This window comes from Drosophila tropicalis, unplaced genomic scaffold (genome assembly GCF_018151085.1).
Source record: "Drosophila tropicalis isolate 14030-0801.00 unplaced genomic scaffold, ASM1815108v1 contig_158, whole genome shotgun sequence".
NCBI classification, from domain to species: domain Eukaryota; kingdom Metazoa; phylum Arthropoda; class Insecta; order Diptera; family Drosophilidae; genus Drosophila; species Drosophila tropicalis.
Genome location: NW_027172602.1, coordinates 1,797,726 through 1,819,844, shown reverse-complemented (window position 1 = coordinate 1,819,844; position 22,119 = coordinate 1,797,726). Strand labels below are relative to the sequence as shown.

The following is a 22,119-nucleotide window of genomic DNA, read 5'->3' as shown; positions in this document are numbered from 1 at the left end:
ACTCGTTACTCGATTAATTACTTGCAATTTGCAACACTGGTCATCACACGGTTATCAACGAAGTTGTTAAAACTTTTTTTATTTGTATTCCAGATACGCGTACTGCAAGTACGATAATAGCCAATTTCATTCCACACACATGTATAAGTGAATTATATTATCTAAATTGTAAATCCAGTGTTTAAGAATATCGATAATCGACTTAGCCTGCCACCCACAAATCATCAACAATGATTCAAACAAGAAGTCCATTGCTGGGACCGTGCTTAGCTTTAGTTGCGGTAAGTCGACGTGTTCGTGTCGTCTGCTACCGCCGTCGCTGAATCACAATCACACAATATAATGAGCAAAAACTGATGACCGGCTCTCTGCAGACCAACCGAAAGCAACAACAACAAGAACAACAAATCTGTTGATCGAGAGCTACAATTCAATTGGGATCTTTTATATTTTGTATGTTTTCAGGTTCTTCATGTTCTCCATCATCCTACCCCAACAGATGCTGGTGCGGTGCCTATGACCAGTGAAAATATTGATATGACATTAGGTGAGGCCAAATAGCATTAGCCCACCCTCAATCGCCCATTCCCCACCCTTCCGCTCCTCATCACTCGCCAGATGCCATTTTCCCCCCAAAAAGAGAGAAAAAGAAACATTTTAACACTTTGAACCGCCATACTCTCAGAAAATCAATCATCTCTGAATTTTTCATGTATTGACGTGTCACATCAAAAATTTCAAATCTCTCTAAACACGATAATTCTTTTACTTTCCGGGTCAATGCCAACGTGGTTGATATATTTACATACATATGTACATACATACGTACTATGCCCTGTATTCATCTACAATACCCCATAATGACCGTATTTCCGCACAGACATATTTAAATATTTCAAATTAAGGGCTTACATGGATATACATATGTACATTCATACACACAATAAAATATCATACAGGTCTATTACCGAAGTTCCCTCCCACATTCTAGCCAGGATTTTTCTGAACAATAATAACTGTTAATAAGACCCTGTTCTAGAGAATTACAGATCTCGGCAGTTAAAGGGATTTGGATTCCAATTGGGGAAAAAATCAAGCAAACCTTTTGGATTGTTTTTCTCCTTTATCTTATCAATCTAATTAACACTTCATTTCGTCAAGATAAATTTCAACAATTTTTAATTCCGGTTGCCTACTAGTAACTAGTAATAGTAACAGCAGAGCTCTTCAAAATTTGTTACCACTACACAAAGTAGACCAATAAATAATGGCAAGTTGATTGGTCACAGAAAATATATGTACATACATATGTACATAGGTAAATGTATGTATGTATAAATAGATTTTTTATTTCCATTGTATGATCATATTATTGTTATAAAAAATGAATTCTTTGAGTAAATGGTCTTTATTTTTTGGGTTACAGGTGTTGCCATTATTCATTAAAGTAAACAAAATCCAACAGAGACTTTAGGTGTATACAAAAGGCTGAAAGGCGCCTGTAGAGAATATACATATGTACATATTTTAAGAATTACATATGTATAGAGAGTTATTTTTGGAGAAAGCTAGTTAACATAGATCAACTTAATGTGAACTTAATTTCTAATAAATAAAATACAGTTACATAAATACCAAAGTAAAGGATACCCTTATATTTGAATACCTCACCTCTAAATTATAACACATACATTTCATCATTTTTTGGTTTCGTTTTCTTTTATTTATCTTTTGCAGCATCTAATGAATTGGTTTTCCTAAATTTCTATGCGGAGTGGTGTCGGTTTAGTAATATTTTAGCCCCAATTTTCAATGAAGCGGCGGATAAGGTAAGTAAAACTAATAAATACATGTAATCAACTAAATATTAAGCGAAAAACATTGAAACAAAATGTATTGCAGATTAAAGAGGAATTTCCCGATGCTGGTAAAGTAGTGCTAGGAAAAGTCGATTGTGATAAAGAAACATCGATAGCTTCAAGATTTCACATCAATAAGTATCCAACTTTGAAAATTGTACGAAATGGACAGCTTAGCAAACGTGAATATCGTGGACAGCGATCAGCGGATGCTTTTCTGGAATTTGTCAAAAAGCAATTGGAAGATCCAATTAAAGAATTCCAAAGTTTGAAGGACTTAGAGACTCTCGATTCAAAGAAACGGAGCATAATTGGTTATTTCGATCGCAGAGATCAGCCTGAATATGATACATTTAGAAAGGTGGCTACCAATTTAAAGGAAGATTGCCAATTCCATGTTGGTTTCGGTGATGCATCTCTGGCTATGCATCCACCCGGTAAGTTAATTTTAATTACTTGATTAATTGAACTAATTTAATTAAAATTTAAATACACCCATACATGAACACACAAGGTACCCCCATAATTGTATTTAGGCCTGATGTGGCTTTGTCGCACGATAATGATGAAACCTTCACTGGAAGTCTACAAAATTTCGATGAGCTCAAAATTTGGATCCAAGAGAAATGTGTGCCGCTTGTGAGGGAAATAACGTTTGAGAATGCCGAAGAATTAACTGAGGAGGGTCTACCATTCCTGATTCTCTTCCATCGGCCGGATGATCATAATTCCATTAAAGATTACAAATCAATTATTGAACGGCAATTGTTAGATGAAAAACGTAAGGAACGTAATTCTTTGTATATTAATCCAAAATTTACCTATGCAAAATCGATCTTTATATTTTGCAGAGAACGTTAATTTCCTTACTGCAGATGGTAAACGATTTGCCCATCCCTTACACCATTTGGGAAAATCTGAAGATGATTTACCTTTGATTGCAATTGATTCATTCAAGCATATGTATCTGTTTCCGAACTTTAGTGATATGTATACAGCAGGCAAGCTAAAGCAATTCCTTCAGGATCTCTACAGTGGCAAGCTCCACAGGTTTGTCTAGCAAAACCAGAGAAAGTTATGAAGATTTATATTGTTTCTTTAATTTTGTTTTTTCTCCCCCTCTCAGGGAGTTCCATTATGGGCCGGATCCCACAAATAATGAGATACAACCTGAAACCGGTAAGGGCACATCACCACCCGAGTCTAAATTCAAAGAACTGGGACCCTCAAAACATCGCTATACCTTGCTAGAGAAAGATGAACTGTAATATTAACTATGTATATTCCCATAAACAAAAAATAATAATTATTAAAAGAAAATTGTAAAAAAAACATGGCAGCTTTTAATCCCCTCTATCTGAATAACAAAAAAAAAAAAAAACTTAATTTTGTCATTAGGGGTCGATATTTAACCAGTCTAACGTACAGTTGTTTTATTTGTATGTATCTATTACATTTATTTCTTGTTAAATTAGATTATATTCTAAGTCAAAAGGTGTGTTTATTTTTGTGTGTATAGCCGATCGTATTTGGATGACAAACTGAATATAAGGTTTTAATACGGCTTTTCTCGTGTTTCTCATATTCCGACTGGTAAATATATAAAGGGATAGGAGAAGGACGAGCAGGAGGAGGAATAGTACTTGCTATAATTAATATGTAAAGTATAAGTATGAAAAAATAATTTTTCATTGTTGTGTGGATGTATTATATTATTGCATGCGTTGTCATGTTGTCCTTTAATATGGTCGGGAACGCATGCTGCCATCGTTACGCATGGGGCCACCGCCATCACGACGGCCACCGCCACCACCACCACCTCCTCCTCCGCCTCCGCGGCCACGACCACCACCGCCACCTCCGCTATCATTTCCGTAGCGAGAGTAGCCACCGCCGCCGCCTCCACCTGAGTTGCGATCTCTGCTTTGGAATCCTCCGCCACCAGAACGATCGTTTCCGCGGTCAGTCATGCCACCGTAACTGCCACCACCACCGCCACCGCCATAGCCGCCTCCTCCGCCGCCGCTGCTGCCACCTTCATCGCCGCTTTTGGGAGTTTTGCAACTAAAACAAATTAAAAAAAGGAAAAAAATTATGTAAGTCTAGAATAATCGGAATAAAGCAAAAGGCAAGTCACTATTTTTACCGATTGCACTCGTTACGCCAGGCGAAATTGGTGTTGTTGCAGCTGTTGCACTTCCAATCACCATCACGTGGCTGGACATTGCCGCCGCCGCCTCCTCCGCCGCCGCCACCACGGTCGAAACGGTTGCCGCCTCCGCCTCCGCCGCCACCACCACCACCGCCGCCACGATCAAACCGATTGCCACCGCCTCCTCCTCCACCGCCTCCGCCGCCGCCTCCACCACGGTTGCGGCCACCGAAGCCACCACGACCACCGCCCCCTTTATTCCAATTATTTTGTCGTTGGGCCAATGACACTTTAATGCTACATCCATTAAATTCACGTCCATCGAACCACTCAATGGCCGATTGTGCGGCATTTGTATCATCATATGTGACAGTGGCTTCTCCCTTTGAGGCGCCAGTTTCTTTATTCTTATATAACCAAATCTTTGGTTTCATAGTACGCTTATCTTTCTGAAAGTTTATTATAAATAATTATTACCAAAAGGATCCAAATTAGTTGTCATCTACGAACACAAACCTTTATTATACCAATGGCACCAAAATGAGTTTCAATCTCTTGCTCTGTGGTAGATGGATCCATTCCTGAGACAAAGATGGTGTCTTCCTGAGTAATCATGTCGTTGCCGCTACCGCCGCCACCACCGCCACCGCCGCTACCAGAGTAACCTCCAGGTCCTATAAAATGAGTAATGAAATTTTAGGATACGGCAATTCGAAAAATTGTGATTATATAACTACTTTCAAGAGATAACTACAATGCTTTGTTTGTTTCGTTTCGGTTGATTGTTGTTTGGCTTTCAATGTTATTCAAAGGGAAAAGATCACTTGTTAAGGGTACGGGGGCTTATTGTGGACAAGGTAATCAATCATAACAGGAGAGAGAAAGAGAGAGAGATATTTATATATAAGTAGATAGGAGCATATTCCTTCTTTCCTTTGTTTCAATTTTTATTGAGCTTACGCAGTCAAACGGTTGATGGGGGGTTTTGGGTAAATCAAAAGAGAGAGAGAGAGATAGATGGAGCAATAATCATAGTCCTGTTTATTTTTTATTATTTAGTGGAAGTGTCTAATTTTGATCAAAGACCTTCCAAAAAAAAGAAAACACACACATAACCAAGACATGATGACGACGAAATAACAGTAAAAAACACAACCCACACACATTAGGAGAGGAGAGAGAGAACAGTTAACCAGCTAAATAACTCTCGTTGTTGTCATCGTATTTGTTACTTGTTGTAGTTGTTACTCAACCGTTGTTGTTAACCAATATTTAATATAAATAACTCTTTAAAACTCTTGTCTATGTACCATTTTATAAATGCAATATTTAAATCTAAGCCTGTTTTTGTTTTTTTTTTTTGCTCATAACATAGGCAAAATGTAAACCACCACACCACAAAATTATTTATGTTTCAATATATGCATATATCTGCTGAAATACACCTGCTAAAATACGCTCCTAATCTTAATTATTTTACCCATTAGTTTAACACACATGGAACGAGATAGATAGAGAGAGAGAGAGAGAGAGAGGGAGGGCGATATCGACGACTCTGGTAGTTTAGATGGGGATTAACGCAAGTTGAGTTCTTCTTGAAATATTTTATTCCCTAGCCCAAATACATTTTGTTTTTTTTTTCTTTCTTGTTATTAATAATTTTTCACTCTATTTGTTTGCTTTTCTGTTTTTTTTTTCGTTTTGTTTGACTTTGATTTTGTACTCCCTTTTCTAGTTTATTTACTTTTTTTTTTTTTTTGTTTTTCTTTTTAAGTTCAATATGAAGGAAAAATAGTGGTATACATTACTCGATATGATTGCAGTTAATTTGCATTATTTTACCTTTGTTGTAGGTGTCCTTGCTGGCGCCTCCATTTCTAAAATAGGATATTGAACAACTTATTTAATATATATTTCTTTTTTGATTTGTTGATGTGTTGTTGTAATGCAAATATTGGTGAAGAGGGATCTACTATAGGCCTATGGTTGTTTTCCGTTTTTTATCAAATAATCATCTTCATATACATATGATACGTATTGTACATACAACAAGAGGTTTTTTTTATATTCTTTTTGCTACATTTAACTTTATATTACTACAATCCTTTAGAGCACACCATTTCGAGTTTGAAAATGATGATAACCAATAATACATGCTTCAGACGGATGCTAAAAATGGTTTATACATCTTTAAACTTCAAACTTAAATTTATAGTAGAACTTACAAAAAAAAAAAAAAAAAAACTATAATAATATTACATAGTCGAGTTAGTAAAGTGTATATATAATAAATTCGATTAGCCGAACTTGCCAACTTTCTTTCAAATTATTTTGTTTATTTCCTATAATTAAACGTTTTTATTTAAGTTATGTATTTATAACCGTTAAATTATTATAAAATTCCATAAAGACAGATTAAAAGTATTCAAAGAGTTCAACGGATGTATATTTTCGAGTTAAAATTAAGTTTAACTTGCTTTTTTTTTTCATCGGCTCTAGAATATTAATTTGTAAGAAAGTTGATCATTTTGTTAATATTACGTTAATATGTATAACTAGTGTAAAGAGAAGTGTGTGTTTGTTGAAAGAGATATTTTAGCCATTTTAGAACGTTGTTTAGCATTTAAATTTTTCTTTGGGTTGTCTTTAACGGTTTAATTTGTATGAATATTATTGAATGACTTATATATTTTTGGATTATACTCAAAACATCATCAGCTTATAGTGTGTTTTGAAACCTTTTGCTTAAACATTCAAGTGCGAGAAACAATTCTTTACGCACATGAGTTTAAGAATTCATTTAAGTTTATTTTGTTTCTGCATTTTCTATTTGTTTCTGGACACGACGCGAATATGGTATGATGGATGATGCATTAAAAAGACTATGTGTATGTGGGGGACGTAGGGTCGGGGCGGGTAGAAGTCTTACACTTTACTTTGTTGGTTGATTGTTTTTTTTTTTTTTAACAATTGTATATCAGTTAAAAGCTGGTAAAAAATAAGTTCTTTTTTGTCTTACAGCGTTTTACTCTCTTTAAATCACGCTGAGTCCCATTGTTTATTGGTATGACACATTTATTGTGGCGTATCTGTATATTTTCGCCACCTTATAATATATGTAGTTCATAGTTAATATGATGCATAAGTAATTTTTGGTTATAAAATTCATAAATGTTGCTACGACATATCAATTTTTGTATTTATCATTTAATATTGCAATAATAATCAAGTGTGACCACACACACAGACGAAGAACAGACAGATAAACGAACAATATTTCGTCCAAGTACAGTAAAATCATTGTAACTACATATCCATACATGTACAAGTATATATCTTTATATATACATACATACTTAAATGAGTACACTTAAAAATTCTTGACATTGATTTTCCAAACGTTTTCATATATTGCATCTAAATCTTTTTTGCATGGGCCAATTTTATTTTTGTTTGTTGTTACACTCTTTCTTTCACGCTTGATTTCGACCAAAAAGTAAAATACTTCTTAGTCTCTTTTTTTCCCACTACATACATAGTTAAATGTAAGAGTATATGTATATATGTACATATTTGTCAGGGAGACGTCGTTTTGACTCTATTTTTTACACACTGTCAAGTTTTTGTTTTTTAAATTTTTTTTCTCATTGATTTGGCTAGTTTATTTATTATCTCTTCGTCTATTTTCATCATTATGGCTAAAAGTTTATGCTTAATACCCATTAAATCATTTACCCTTCGATTTTTCTTTTCGAATTTTGTAACCATATGTAAAAAAGTGAATATAATAACATACCCATAAGAGTTTCCTCCTCTATCGTTCCATGAGCCGCCGCCGCCGCTGCCGCTACCACCACCACCACCCGAGCCACGATGACCGGAATCATAACCTTAAAGAGAAATTATGCTACAATTAGTTTTAAAGTTCTTTACAGTTTTTGCACATTTCTTCTTACTTCCGCCTGGTTTATTATAATTAGGTGGAGGCTCATTGTAGTTACCACTTTTATTTGGCATTTGTTGGTAATTTGGTGGAGGAACAGCAAAGTTGTTGTATCCCTGTCCGGCACCACCACCGTAACCGCCACCTAAGGACATCATTATGTACTTATGCATTTGTATATAACTTGTTTTAATTCTATTTCTATACTTACGATCCATGACTAATGTTCACTATTGGTTAAACACTAAAATATTAAAAATAATTCAACACTTTTTGCTCTTCAAGCCTTTATGCAAAGATGTAGCATCAGTACAAAAAACCTTTACTGTAAAAATGGCGTGTGAAAATAGAGATGGTGAAGTCATAAAGAGTGACATTAATCGAAACCAATAAGTAAGTAGCTTATCGATTATTGATCATTTAAAAAAGTTGGCTTGCAACACTTTTTGTTAGCTAACACTCATGTATGACTGTATTTTCCAACACCAAAATTTTAAGCAGTCAAAGTGTAAATTATTGCCAAAGTATATTGTGACATTTCGTTAGATTGGCGATTATGTTCTTGTGAATGTTGCCCACCGGTCAGTTAACGCACTAAATCGATTTATAGCGATTCATTTAAGGGATTACGAATGGTACAATTGCAACACGCAACTCTGCAAATCAGCTGTTCTGTTTACGTGTCTGTCCACATCCCATTAGAAAGTAAATACAAAGCAATAACAACAAAATGATCGAGATCACAGATTTGCAAAGTATGTTAAATCAAAAATATATCCAGCAGAATGAAACGCTACACAAATATTTAAAAACTCTTTACCCTACAGAAATTGGCATCGGCTTGGCTGGCTTTGGCATATCGTTTTTGTTTCTTGGCATGCTGCTACTATTCGACAAAGGCTTGCTTGCAATAGGCAATGTGGGTGCCCTTCCATCAAAATCATAAGATGATGTAAAATTACACACAATTTTCATATTCATATTTCTTGTAGATATTATTTATATCTGGACTCGGATGTGTGATCGGTGTGGAGAGGACTCTGCGCTTTTTCTTTCAACGTCATAAAGTCAAAGGAACTACAGCATTCTTTGGGGGCATTGTCATTGTGCTGCTAGGTTGGCCTATAATTGGCATGATAATTGAATCCTATGGATTTTTTGCACTCTTCAGGTTTGATTATTTTGTTTATTTTTAGATAGATTCTTGGATTTTAAAACTCATGAGATAAGTTGAATATATATTATATTACTTCAACGTTACAAACTCAATGGTATCTATGCTCATGGAACATAGAACCTTTAAGAAACTATCGAATTTAGTTATTTTTAAGTAGTTTACTGAGAAGTGTAACACATGTAATAATATTACAACCTTATTTTTCTTGTTGCAGCGGATTCTTCCCCGTAGCCATTAATTTCCTTGGAAGGGTACCCGTTTTGGGGACGCTTTTAAATTTACCATTTATGCAAAAGGTAAGGTAACAACTTTATCGCGCCTAACCAATAACCACATTCCATGCCTACATCCCTGTCATAAATACTTGTGTGAGAAGTCCAGTTCAAATAAACTGAGAGTTATTCCATTTCCCAATGGCCTTAGCCAAAACAACATTTCATAGCCAATTTAATTTTAATCTAAGCTATGTATTTCAACATTTACAAATCGAGCGAGAGGATGCTTTCCAATTTAATGATTTTTATTCCAATCTTCGCGCTCCTCGCGCTCTTGGACGACTTCGTTCAGATAGGGTTCCAAGTATTTAACATCCTCCTCGTACTTTGTCCATTGCTCCTTGGGCAGAATCGTTTTAGTCATGGACAGGTGCAGAGCACGCATGATACGGTAGTTGCGCTCATCGTACAACTTACGGGGCAGACGGCGGACGGCCTCCTTCACATCTTCATTCTCGTGAAGGCAATCGTCACGGTGCAGACCTGGACAAAAAGACGAACTTCGCTTATTACGACACAATACTACAAACATATCATTTTACCATTTCTTACCGTATTGGTTAAATCCCGATAGATTGTAGGCCCACTTGCCCAGACTGGCTGCAAGATTAATGAAATTTTTTGTTACATATTTACGTAATCATTTCTTAATGCAGAAACACAAAGTCGACAGTCTTTGTATATATACAAAGCCGTCTATTACCATGAGTTACTTACAGAATACCAATGGACCCTTTCTGGCAATGTAGCTCGACATGATTAGCGAACAATTCAAAAACTTCGTAAAAGTAGTTGGGCCTCGTCTCAGAAATTCTACTTTTCTTTTGAGGTTTGACAGCTGGGTATTTTTTGTCGGATATCGGTTATCGGCTATCGGTAGCGATAGCAGTATTTATTTTTGTACTCGTACTTATACCAGGGATGACAAAACAAAACAAACAAAATCTATTTTAAAATTAAATTGAATTTTTTCGTTTCGTTTTAGATTGTTCAAAAACTTGGAGGTGATGGCAATCGGACAACAGTATAATGTATCCGCAGGATTCTATGATAAATTGTACAAACACATTTTTTAGACTAAATAAATTTTCTTCTAAATTGTTGTGTAAAACATTTCACCTCAAATGTATAATTAAATAATGTGGACTATTCAATTTACTTTAAATACAACATTTAGATGATGTATATTAAACACCATTTAACATTATTTTGGCTCAAAAACGGTTAAATTAGACTTGGAAAGAAGAACGTTTAAAAAAATTGAAAGCGTTATACACACATATGTACATATATCGTGGATGTATCCACATTTCGGAAATGCTAAAGCAAATTTCCCTTTGAATGTTACAGATCCGCCACTTTTAACGAAATCAAATTGAATACAATGAATCAGAAAAAATTATAATCATATATTTGCACTGTAAATACGCACTTGGGCCAAAATCTCCAAGTAAACAACAAGATTTAACAATCATGACATGATAACCGCCACAAAAGTGGATCATATTAAGGGGAAAGTTATTTCATTCGCTAACGAAACAAAAGATAAAGATAATAAACACAAACCCTCCGAGGCTAAATCTTGTTTAAACTGCAAATATTTTATGTTTAAAGTACATATCTCGTTTTTATTTATGACTACAAAATATCAATTTACAAATTAGAGAACATATACAAATTCATTATTTATATGTATATACATATACTAAGGCTGGTACGGATTACGAGACACTAAATTTAAAGATTTTTTGTTTGTTTTTTAGTTGTTTGTTTTGCTGATTTTGTGAACACACGTTATAAGTATATTTACATATGCGCATAACAGAAACATCCGCTTGAGCCTTAGTTTACAGATACATACATATGTATATATATATATATATATATACCACTGGGGCCACTGGCCACACACATAACCAATTTCTCTTACAAATGACAGCCAAGAAAGGGCAGAGACATAGTAATAGATAGTTCAGATAGATATAGGATGTAGAGACAGAGACAGAGAGAGAGAGAGAGAGGAAGAGCAGAAAAATGGAAATTATTCATTGGTCTTTGATGCAGTCAATGATAAAAACTCTTCCTTTCGAGCCAAGTATTCATTATAACGAAGAAATGCATATCTAAAAAGGAAAAGGATTAGAAAGTAATTGTAAATTAATATAGGATTGGGACTAAAGAAGATAATATGTATACTTACCCTACATAATCAAAATCAATAGTGGAATGCTCAGCTTGTAGTAGAGACCACACTGTCCAGAAGATATGTGCTGCAAGGGCGAATTGATTGACCTGCACATAGAGCTGCTCGACTTCATCGCTCAGGATATTGGTGCGTTGGAGATAGCTTTCCAGGTAAACGCGTAGCCATTTCAATTGAAATTCACGCTTCGGATATCGGGTATAATCCACTTCATCCACTCCGCACATTTCCGCAAAATGATTACCAATATCAAACGCCTGAAAATTATAATCCGCATACTCGTAATCAATAAAGTTGACAGCATTCATGCTCTTCGTATAGATCACATTGCCCAATAGCAGGTCGTTGTGAGAGAATACAATTGGACTTTGTAAAGCCTCCAGATATTTGTACAGATTGTTAAACTCCTCACGCAAGCGACTTATAGGTAAAAATGTTTCTTTCACTCTGCAAGTATAGAGATTAAGAGAGAGAAAGAGAGATCATTATAAGATCTTATTGCTAATGGTCAATGATATTGTTACCTTTTGTGTTTCTCAGCATCACTAAAACGTTCAGGTACTAAATCAAGAAAGCTTTGCGTCTTCCTCCATATCATTGGCATGGGTTTAGCGTCTCCCTTCTTTTTTACCACACGATGCATTTCAGCCATTCGACGAGCAACCAGTGGCCAAATATCTGGACATAGCACACTTTCCGTGTTTAAGGTGTTCCCAGGTACGTATTCATAAACGAGGCCATTTTTAAAAGTTGCATATAACGATGGCGCTAGGCCATATGTATGCAGTAAGAGAAAATTTTGCGTTTCAGCTTTCCGATCGATTAGTAGGTCTGTCTTATTACCATATACCCGAACAAGTACTACGTTATCGGAGTATTGTACAGGTGAGCCATCCCTTTGCCGGTTATGTTTGGCATCACTCTTGATTCCCAATGGGGAATCATTTTCATTATCATTCTCATCGTCATTCTCAGATTGTACGCATGGTAAGCAATTATGGGCATTATTGGTTCCTGTATATGTTGCATCGCCATTCTCATCGTTTAATTTTAAACTTGGTTGATGGAAACAACCGACAAGTTTATTAGTAATGCCATCGGTAAATTTCTATAAAATATATAAAAATAATTCAAAACAAAATATGCAATTAATTCAGTAAACTATACTTCAAACAAACAAAAAACAAAAAACCACAAATTAACGTACATATTTACCTATATATATACATATACATATGTACATACAATATATAAATATGTACATAACTAATGAAATTACAATAGTAAGTATAGTTAGACTAAGAGTTGAAAATGAAAGAGCATTAACTACAAGTTTTAGTCTTGTTAGTGTCAATTCCTCTAATCTTTAGATTTTGTGTAAGTTTATGAATATATAACTACATACATATATAGTTTTTAATTCAAGATCGCCTCATTAAGTTAGTTATATGTATTTCTAGTCTCAAAGTTCTTTCGAACTTTGGGGGCTGGCTTTTTGAGAGCATTTTCCTTATCGCAATCCACACACATGTTCAAATACATATGTACATATGTATATACACATGTATATAATGAAGGGTGATAAACTTTATGACATTAGCTCAACATTTTATTTTACAAAATCAGCGACTTGAAAATGTTTGGCATAGTTCTTGTAAGGCGTTACTAAGGTATTATTCCTTAAGTAAGTATACATACATATGTACATATATATAGTTATAGTTAATGGGTTTTTTCAACTTGATATGATCCGAATATATATATGTATATATTACGGACAAAAAAAAATGCTGATACTCTCTTGGCTTGGGCTTTAAAGGCGCGAGGTCAAGACATAATACTTTTGATAAGGAAAATATTTAGGTGATTGTCTATATACATACATACATATGCGTACAATCAAATAATCATTATCAAAATCGGTTTATACTACACTACCACACCACGACAAAACCAACAGCAAAACAAAAACAACAAAAAATACCAAGAAATATGGAAAAAAAAAGCAAACCACTTTGAAGGTACTATAAAACATACATAAAGTTATGTACTATCTCTATCTTTTAGCAAACAAGCTGGTATCTTTTCCATTCGATCCGTAAAATATGACTTTGGGGTGCTAAGTGCCCACTTAACTTTGTTTATGACTATAAACCCCATACATACTATATATATATATATATATATATATATATATATATATATATATATATGTATTCAAGATTGATATCATTATTAGAAGCACATGCTAGGGAGAAAAAGAACAAAAACTGGTTTCTCCTACGATTCAATGGAATAGTTAGATACATATATGTAGTTCCTATGTAGAATAACGAATCACGTAACTAATGTTAATTACCATAATAAACAAACAAGGTTCACAACAAAAATTTGCAAAAACTATTTACAATATTCAAGGTTGCTTCTGGGGGCCTTCAAACAAAATAACATCTAACAAAATAAATGAATATTATAACTGGTTATAGACAGACTTGAGACAAGGGGGGCTTAGAGTGAGAGAGAAAATGAGGAGCGACGATTGCACAACCAAGATATAATTCCACCCTACCGATATATATGTATGTATGTATATATATTTACTAAAGTCACGAGAAGTATGTGTAAAGAAGTAAGCTCTAGAAACGATTCAATTTGTTTTCTTTATCATCATATCACTCAATTCAAATTGTATTAAAAATTAGTAATGCAATTTTAAAGAAAAATGTTAGAATTAAATTTAAGAAATAAAAGATGAAACAACGAGATAAAAAGTTATATATAAAAAAAGAAATAACAAACAAAACTCCATATTAATAATTTTGCATCTGCTTTTTTTTTTGCTTTAACGATTTATGGAAATGGGAAAGCGGGCCCCCTATATATACATATATACCTATATATATATTTGGCATATAGAAGAAGGAACAGGAGTATTACCATACATACATACGTACGTACGTATAAAGGTGGGTGTGGGTAGAGAGATGTCTGGAGTAGAAATGGAACATAAGATGGTTTTTTTTTTTTTTTTGGTTTTAGGTTTTTTTCGAATCGATTGTCGTTACTTTACCTTAAATTCAACATGGGTGAGATCCCAATTCGGTCGTATTACTTTCAATATATCCGTAGCACCTTGTATAACATCGGATTCTTCAACGAATATGGGAACAAATGGTACAATTGCCTCCTTGGTATCCAATTGATGATGCTTTGGTCGTTTATCACATGAATTCTTATCCTCTTCTGGATGATGATGATAATGATGATGATGATTGTGATGATAATGAGGTGGTTCCGCGGCGGCGGTGGCTTGACGTTCGCTTTCGGTTTGAATTGAATTTGTTGTATTGGTGGTCGATGAATTCAAACTGATATCATTTAAATGCGATTGTTGTTGCCGTTGAACTAAGGATAAAGAATCTTTCATCACTTTGGGGTTGCCGCCACTTGTTGAAATTTGTCCTGTGTAACTGTTGCTCTTGGTTTCTGTGCCCATTCTATTTATATCATACAATGTGAAATACGGAAAGTGTCAGGTCTCGGGTCAAACACGTACATACATACATACATCTAACATACATAACATTCAGCATACAGAACAAAAACAACCACAACAATAAAACAAAACAACATTTAACAAACAAATGAATGAATGAATGAATGAGTCAACAAAACCAAGCAACCAATTAACATACAAAATAAAATATGCATATAATAGATTTCCAAAACTAAAAACATCCTTTAGGTTATCCTTTGTTTTTGTTCGTATGTATGTATAGACCAACGACCAACGCCCAATCCTAAGTGAATACAGAAAAGGGCGAAACCCCCAAAGCAAAGTGATAACAAGCCGTAGGACACGACTTACGGCCATATGGAAAAGAAAGCCTTCTACTTAAAAAGTATTGGACACATTGGACAAATACACATACATATACACACATACATATGTATGTACATATACATATGTATATTTTTAATCATCATTATTTCATCTTTACTTTACCAGCAATATTTGTAAAACTCTACCTTGTTTTCCTATCTGGCTCAACCTAATAGCTTAAAGTTTACATTATATTCCAAATTATTTTCTTTTTTGCCTAAACTATATAAATCCAGGCAAATTGGAATAATCGGATGAAAAATAAGTATTCTGTGAAAGCAAATTTGTATTTATTTTGAAATTAGTCACATGTTTGCTATGCAGTAAAGACTTTTCCGATCTCATAATGTATATATGTACATATATACTTGATTAGCTGGAGAATAATATGGATAAATCTTATTAACGTAATCTTAGAAGATGAAATATTTCATATTTTATAATAAAAAAAAAAAAAAAAAAAACAGTTTTTAAATTAAAATGTTTTAGAAACATAACTCATTTTCCTATTGTAGATCAGACCAATTAGGATTCATCCCCATCCTCCATTGGTTGATATAAGAGCTTTGGATATAATATTAGTATATGGAATTGAAGTCAATTTATAAAAATCTATATTATTTAAGCTGAATTTTAAATTTTTTGTAATGGATCTCGATTTGGAATTTTAATTTGAATGATGAAATGAACTATTGTCACGGGAAATTGCTAATTAAAATTGTTTAGCATATTGATAGAAAAAAATATTAGAATAAAACTGATGAACATGGACAATATAATGATAACACAAGCTCGTGTATGAGGGGACGGGGTCGTTGAATTTACTTTCAAAATTACTTTACATACATACATACAATGTCAAGTACACGTACATACACATGTATGTGTATAATTTGATATATATGTATGTGTGTATATATATGTATATGAGCAATTGCTTATATAGATAGATAATATACAGGTATGAAGATAAGATCAAAAATCAGGGAATGTAATTTCCAGACCAATTAAATTTTATATATATATATATGTATGTATACTTATACACTGTCTGGTGCATGTACTTACATACATACATACATATGTAGATATTTATATTAACGTTCAGGTGTATAATATGCACCTATACATACATACGTACATATATAGAAATATATGTACATATGTATGTATGTACTATACAAAATTTCGCCGTAAACCGGGTCGTTTGCACGCGACTCGATTCGTGTGTTTGTTTTTGGTATTAACATGTTTCTACAAGTATTAACTATTCTCCTTTAACGGGTATAACAAATAAATATACATACATATATATTTTACTTATTGTTTAACATAATGCATACAGATGTAGAAATGTGAGTGAGTGTGTGCAAAATGTGGATGAAGTGCGTGTATGTACATACATATGAAGAGGTGAGCCATAAAAGTTTGCAAGCATTAGGTGTGCTACACTTCAATGGCGTTACGGGTGGGTGGAAGGGGATGGGTGGCGGGTTGGTTAGGATGATGTCCTAGGACAAATTCCCGTTAATCTCGGTATGTGTGTGTGGGAGGGGGGCGGTGTGTGGGCGACATGCATCGAATCATATGGTAGTATGGAATCGGATGATAGGATGAGTGAGAGTGATATTGAGTGATGTGGGAGTAAATGAAATGAAATTAAATCAAATCATATATTGAAAATGTGTACCAAAATTTCTCAAGCGTCAACAGCAACGTCAACGTCAACGAAATGCAAAACGTACATACACTGAGGTGAATTGGAATTCTTTGCATTAAGTTACTACACACGTTACCTTCGGGTATTGATTTGGTTTTTGAACGAAAACGCAAAAAAAAAAAAAGCCGCGAAATTCACACAACCAAATTATTGATTTTAGCCAGATCTTTGGTGGTGTTGCTTTTGGGTCTCAGAACATGCAAAGCGTGAAGAGAGAGAGAGACAGAGACAGAGAATGAGAGCGGGGGGAAAATGAAAAGCGGTACGTTGTTTTTTCCTTTTAATTTTTAATATAGTTTTAATCAGTTTTGAAATATATTTCGTTTGGCCTTATTTTCGAGTGTGTCTCTGTGTTATTTTCGAAGCAAAAGTGTAATTATTTGCGTTCTCGGATTACGCTTTAAGTTTTTTTCTTTTTAATTTAATTTGCTTTTCATACACATACAACTCCGATTTTGCCGACTTTTTTTTTTGATTTTGATTTTGTTATATTTCCCCGATTTTTCGCAAAAAAACACGTCCGCTCGCCCTGAATAGCAAAAACAACAACATGCTAGAGCTGTGCGAAATATCGATGTAGTATCGATACATCGATATCCAAACATCGCGATGTTCGCTCAAATATCGGAGTCGAACTCGAACGAAGGAGTCGAACTCAAACATCGAAGTCCGAACTCGAACCAGTGATGCCAACATCGAGCATCGGCAGCGAAAATATCGGTATTTTTGTAAAAATCCCAGTATTGTGCGCGGGTTTTTATTATGTTACCCTTATTCCTGCCAAGGTATGTTCTATAATAGAGGGAAAGGTAAAAAGCAGCTGGCAAACAGCTGATTCTGTTGTCGATGCCAACTAACTGTAAATTATTTTCCATTAATTATTCGATTTGTGAAAGGGGAAAAAGCAAAGGCAAACATAAGACAATGCTGCAGCAGATTAAACTCTTACTGCTGAGCATCATAACACTATGCCGACGACTTTGTTGCTTCTCCCGTCGCCGCAAGATGAGCTACGATGGCAGAGGGGCAGGGGCCACAGCAGCCGGCGATCAGGATCAACTTGAGGCTGTAAATGTGATTGTGGAACGAAACTATGGCAGTGGAAAGGGTGGAGTAGGAGTCGAACGTGATTGGAATTCATGGGACACAACTCCCCGAACGGTTGAGGAGCACATTGAACAATATCGCCAACGTATGGCCCAACCACCTACTCCACCAAAAGAGGAGCCCGAACCGGACTTCTTTAGTGTAAGTTCAAGTTGCTCTTTTAATCCTCGCCTGTAAACAAGGGACTTGACTTCTTATTCAGGAGCTGGCGCCGACAATAAAACCTCAGTTGAAATACTATTTGGATACGAGTTCCAGTACGGGCTCATCGAACAAACCAACTGATTTCTCAAGACTTCAGGCCCAGGACGTGGTGCCCATTAGTGATAATGTATGTTTAAGAAGTTTAACGGATATCTGTTTTACTTATTTTTATTTATTTTCTTAAGGCTGATCTCGAAGACTGGGTGGATGAGAGTAGCGGTGCTGGTGGTGGTTGGGAGGAGCTGGACACCTCACAGACAAAGCAAATCATCCGCGAAAAGCGTCGAGAACTGCGTAATCAACGTCCGCCCCCATCTAAACCATCTCAGCAGGGAGGCATTGGAGCACAGCGCCTGAGTGGCGTTGGTGGTCGTGTAGCGTAGTTCGCAATGGCAATCCCCTCGTTTATCCTCGTTTTGTTCATTTCCATTCCATTTGCATAGTTTTCTTATTTTTTTTTTTTTTTTTTTCGTTCAAATGTTTTGTTTTGATTTACTTGATTGGCCACGCAAAATACACAAATCTGCCCTTTCTATCACACTTCCCTCCCCAGCATTAACCACTTCCTGATGCTCTGCGGTCTCTTGGCCAACATTGTTGGTTGCGCTTTATTGGACACGCTTGGCAGTGGGACAAAAAGGCCTTAAAAGAGCTCATCACGGTCTGAATTGACTGCTTTCCACAACATGATCTGGCCGAAGTTGCTATTAATCACAGTCATGGCTGTATCCATGTCCGTTTCCTATGATCGGAGTGTCAACTATTGGGAGGCCTTTGCGCCCGGCAAGCTACTGAAACGTTTAGATGCGTTAACCCAAACTGACGACCCAAATGGAAGAGATACTACTAAAATAATGTTGGCTCAGGCTAAGTCTGACGATGATCTCCCGGACGAGCATGATGCTGATGCTGATGATGAGGATTATGATGGAGAAGCTGTCGAACTAAGTGCTGAGACCGCTAGCCATGAAGAAGGATTAAATTCAGCAGAGGACTATGAGCGTAACTACGAGCAATTTGTGCGGGAACATTTCGATAGAGCTACTGAAGATGATGAAAATGTGGATGATGGCGTCGAGACCGATACCGATGTCGAAGCCGAATCCCAATCCGATGCCAGTCTTGAAGCAGAAGCTAGCCATGTACAGCATCAACGTTGCCGACGAGTCCAGAAAAAGGGTCAACTTTGCGAGATATGCCGACATCCCAAGAACGGTGAAGTATCCGAAACTTGCAGCTATTCCCATGCAGATCAGCCAAAGCAATACGCTTATGGCACCGAAAGCCAGTATAGACGCTATCGTGATATTGACCAACCAACAAAGGAATCGACATCCAAGCCAAATAGTCTTTGCGTGCGGCGCCTTCACGGCAAGCGTGTTTGCTACGACTGCCAGGATAGTGGAGGCAACAAACTTGAACGTTGTTACGACACAGAACAACAATTAAAATCGAATCATAAAATGAGCATTAAATCAAGAATGCCAACCAAATCCAAATCCGTTATGAAAATGCCTGAAGCCAAGCAGTCTCAGCATACGGAAAGCCGACAGCGTATCTATAAAAGAACAATTAGCTATAGTTTTGCTCAGGAGGGTTCCAATGAAGATGTGAATGCCACAACAGTTACTCCAACCACAACAGCCATTCTGTCTACTAACCCTAATTATCATCAGAGTTCACAACATCATCGCCATCGTAGGACACAAAGTCTGGTTAATGGCGAAAACCCCGTACTGTCATTTTTATCGATCCCCAAACATAATTCCTCTTCATCTCAGCAAAAGTAGACTTAAGATCGTTTTTGATGCAATAAAAGAAAAAAATTCTTTAAATTTTATAAATCTACGTAAATTTACATTCGAGCATTATTGGTATATGCATGTACATGTAAATACTAAAACAGAGATGCAAGCACTGGTTAAAACTGAGGACTGATGTTACGCCTGAGGCGAGGGGTTAAATTTATTTATATGTATAGTGAAAGTGGTCGAGTTCAAACGTCTCGCCTCAGGCGTCAGTCAGCCACATCAGTCCTCAGTTTTAATCGTGTTTCGTCTGGGTCAGAAGAGCTATATGATGTGTATATGTAAAGTCATTTGTACTATGATTTGTGTATCACAGAAAATGTTTAATGTTTAATTTTTTTTGTTGGCCTATCGTTTAAGAGAAGACGATACCAATCGGGAAGAATTTGATTAGCCCGATCATCATTTTTAATTTTTATGTAGGAAAGTTCTTTCATTCTTGCATTGTAATCAATTTGAACAACAGTGTAAGGATCATCGATGTCTTCCAACAGACATTTCAGTTGATGTAGAAATTCCTTTAGAAAAACGCCCATAGCATTTGGACTCCACGACTTTTTGCGGGCGAGATCTCTGACGTCGTATTGTTTTATTTCTTGAACAAAACCCTGAGAATCACGCAAGCCCGCGTATATCGTTGAGATGCCCACCAGGAATGATTGACTCCACCACATAGATGTTTTATATATTTCAAAGTTGTTCTTTTGACGGGGATTCATGTGCTTGAAACTGGTTTTGAGCTCAACAAATTTCAAAGAATGCAAGACGTTCGCATCGTTTAAATTGCTAGATATCGAAAATAAACAGCTTTATACAATTTTGAGTTTAAGGGGTTAGTCACAGGGACTTACATTTCTTCTGAAGTTTCAACGCAATCCATTTCGGCTGCATAGAGTAAAGTCGAACCAGCGAATTTGCACTTAAACATACCGTTAAATTCCGTACATTCATTTACAGGAACATCAGTTTTTGGTTTCTCTGTGGGCTTTGATGAAATCAAGTACTGTTCGAACTTAAAGCCCCACGAGCACATATTCACATTTAAAGCACTCATCCCCTCACGCTCCAGCTTCTCTTTTTCCGTCTCCACTCTGGCCAAGTAAATATTGTTATTCATGCGAACGGCATGCAAACGGACCTCCTTGTTGTTTTCATAGAGCATGCACATAATGTAACGAAGCACTCCTCGAAGTGTCACAAAATCGGCATCCAAGCGTCGAGCCCCCGGCTTACCGCCACTGTATGGTTGAAGCAGTTCACCCTGATGATTGTATATGTATTTACACAACATATGCAAGCTAAAGTATAGGGGATCCCCTGTCTTTCGAATCACAGTGTGTATGCCGGCATTCAGATCCAAGGGCAGTTTTTTCGGCATGTACAAATAGCCCAAATTCTCGGCATTATCCTGATACTCTCGTTGCCCGTTAATGGAGAAGAATCCAGTACATTTTGGCCGGCTCATTTCTGGAAAAGGCTCTTTAAATTCCTTACCTAAGCAATGCAAATCAAGTCGCACAGGAAATAAACGCCTTTCGGATCTCTGTGGTTTCGCCTCAGTCATGGTATCAAATTTAATATTTGTCTTAAAATAATTTAAATCAAAGTAACTTCATTTCAGTTTAACTCGCTGTTCATTGCATTCGCTGAATTTTTAATTGCTTGATTTTTGACGTGCTCGTTATGCGTTACGTTACTCATTTTCAAAGGTAACTGTTACGTTACGTTAGTCATTTTCTACGTAACTTGTTACGCCAATAGCTGAATTTTACTCGGCAATCGACACTC

At 35.8% G+C, this 22,119-nt stretch overlaps 8 protein-coding genes across 10 annotated transcripts; 4 read left to right on the top strand and 4 right to left on the bottom strand.

The window, feature by feature from the left end:
• The first annotated feature begins 36 nt into the window (after window positions 1–36).
• Window positions 37–3,191, top strand: ERp44 (Endoplasmic reticulum protein 44). Its single transcript, XM_068303170.1, has 7 exons — window positions 37–281; window positions 466–547; window positions 1,738–1,829; window positions 1,903–2,296; window positions 2,374–2,640; window positions 2,711–2,909; window positions 2,986–3,191. The coding sequence occupies exons 1-7, from the start codon at window positions 231–233 to the stop codon at window positions 3,125–3,127; spliced, it is 1,227 nt and encodes a 408-aa protein (XP_068159271.1). The 5' UTR covers window positions 37–230; the 3' UTR covers window positions 3,128–3,191.
• Window positions 3,192–3,245: 54 nt separating this feature from the next.
• On the bottom strand, window positions 3,246–8,324 carry caz (cabeza). Of its 2 annotated transcripts, XM_068303171.1 has the most exons (7): window positions 8,166–8,324; window positions 7,968–8,099; window positions 7,808–7,901; window positions 5,854–5,888; window positions 4,528–4,685; window positions 4,006–4,460; window positions 3,246–3,923 (listed from the first exon to the last, which is right to left on the bottom strand). In XM_068303171.1, the coding sequence occupies exons 1-7, from the start codon at window positions 8,170–8,172 to the stop codon at window positions 3,599–3,601; spliced, it is 1,206 nt and encodes a 401-aa protein (XP_068159272.1). In that variant the 5' UTR covers window positions 8,173–8,324; the 3' UTR covers window positions 3,246–3,598. The 2 variants fall into 2 exon arrangements, with proteins under 2 accessions (XP_068159272.1, XP_068159273.1); XM_068303172.1 differs by lacking the exon at window positions 7,968–8,099 and having other exon boundaries at window positions 8,166–8,318.
• A 110-nt stretch (window positions 8,325–8,434) lies between these two features.
• Window positions 8,435–10,598, top strand: LOC137586508 (vesicle transport protein GOT1B). Its single transcript, XM_068302576.1, has 5 exons — window positions 8,435–8,709; window positions 8,782–8,873; window positions 8,947–9,125; window positions 9,346–9,427; window positions 10,392–10,598. The coding sequence occupies exons 1-5, from the start codon at window positions 8,685–8,687 to the stop codon at window positions 10,434–10,436; spliced, it is 423 nt and encodes a 140-aa protein (XP_068158677.1). The 5' UTR covers window positions 8,435–8,684; the 3' UTR covers window positions 10,437–10,598.
• On the bottom strand, window positions 9,566–10,280 carry UQCR-14 (Ubiquinol-cytochrome c reductase 14 kDa subunit). The gene is made up of 3 exons (XM_068302577.1): window positions 10,124–10,280; window positions 9,959–10,006; window positions 9,566–9,889 (listed from the first exon to the last, which is right to left on the bottom strand). The coding sequence occupies exons 1-3, from the start codon at window positions 10,161–10,163 to the stop codon at window positions 9,642–9,644; spliced, it is 336 nt and encodes a 111-aa protein (XP_068158678.1). The 5' UTR covers window positions 10,164–10,280; the 3' UTR covers window positions 9,566–9,641.
• Window positions 10,599–11,006: 408 nt separating the features above from the next.
• eas (ethanolamine kinase 1) lies at window positions 11,007–17,761 on the bottom strand. Of its 2 annotated transcripts, none has more exons than XM_068302984.1 (5): window positions 17,183–17,761; window positions 14,680–15,106; window positions 12,134–12,717; window positions 11,607–12,056; window positions 11,007–11,529 (listed from the first exon to the last, which is right to left on the bottom strand). In XM_068302984.1, the coding sequence occupies exons 2-5, from the start codon at window positions 15,103–15,105 to the stop codon at window positions 11,448–11,450; spliced, it is 1,542 nt and encodes a 513-aa protein (XP_068159085.1). In that variant the 5' UTR covers window position 15,106; window positions 17,183–17,761; the 3' UTR covers window positions 11,007–11,447. The 2 variants fall into 2 exon arrangements, with proteins under 2 accessions (XP_068159085.1, XP_068159084.1); XM_068302983.1 differs by having other exon boundaries at window positions 17,289–17,760.
• Window positions 17,762–18,048: 287 nt separating this feature from the next.
• Window positions 18,049–18,906, top strand: LOC137586849 (uncharacterized). Its single transcript, XM_068303026.1, has 3 exons — window positions 18,049–18,460; window positions 18,522–18,650; window positions 18,709–18,906. The coding sequence occupies exons 1-3, from the start codon at window positions 18,059–18,061 to the stop codon at window positions 18,904–18,906; spliced, it is 729 nt and encodes a 242-aa protein (XP_068159127.1). The 5' UTR covers window positions 18,049–18,058.
• Window positions 18,907–19,206: 300 nt separating this feature from the next.
• LOC137586848 (uncharacterized) lies at window positions 19,207–20,367 on the top strand. Its single transcript, XM_068303025.1, has one exon. It carries the CDS (start codon window positions 19,210–19,212, stop codon window positions 20,311–20,313), a length of 1,104 nt encoding a protein of 367 aa, XP_068159126.1. The 5' UTR covers window positions 19,207–19,209; the 3' UTR covers window positions 20,314–20,367.
• Window positions 20,325–22,005, bottom strand: Rai1 (Rat1 Interacting Protein 1). The gene is made up of 2 exons (XM_068303024.1): window positions 21,183–22,005; window positions 20,325–21,117 (listed from the first exon to the last, which is right to left on the bottom strand). Exons 1-2 carry the CDS (start codon window positions 21,893–21,895, stop codon window positions 20,655–20,657), a joined length of 1,176 nt encoding a protein of 391 aa, XP_068159125.1. The 5' UTR covers window positions 21,896–22,005; the 3' UTR covers window positions 20,325–20,654.
• Window positions 22,006–22,119: the final 114 nt, after the last annotated feature.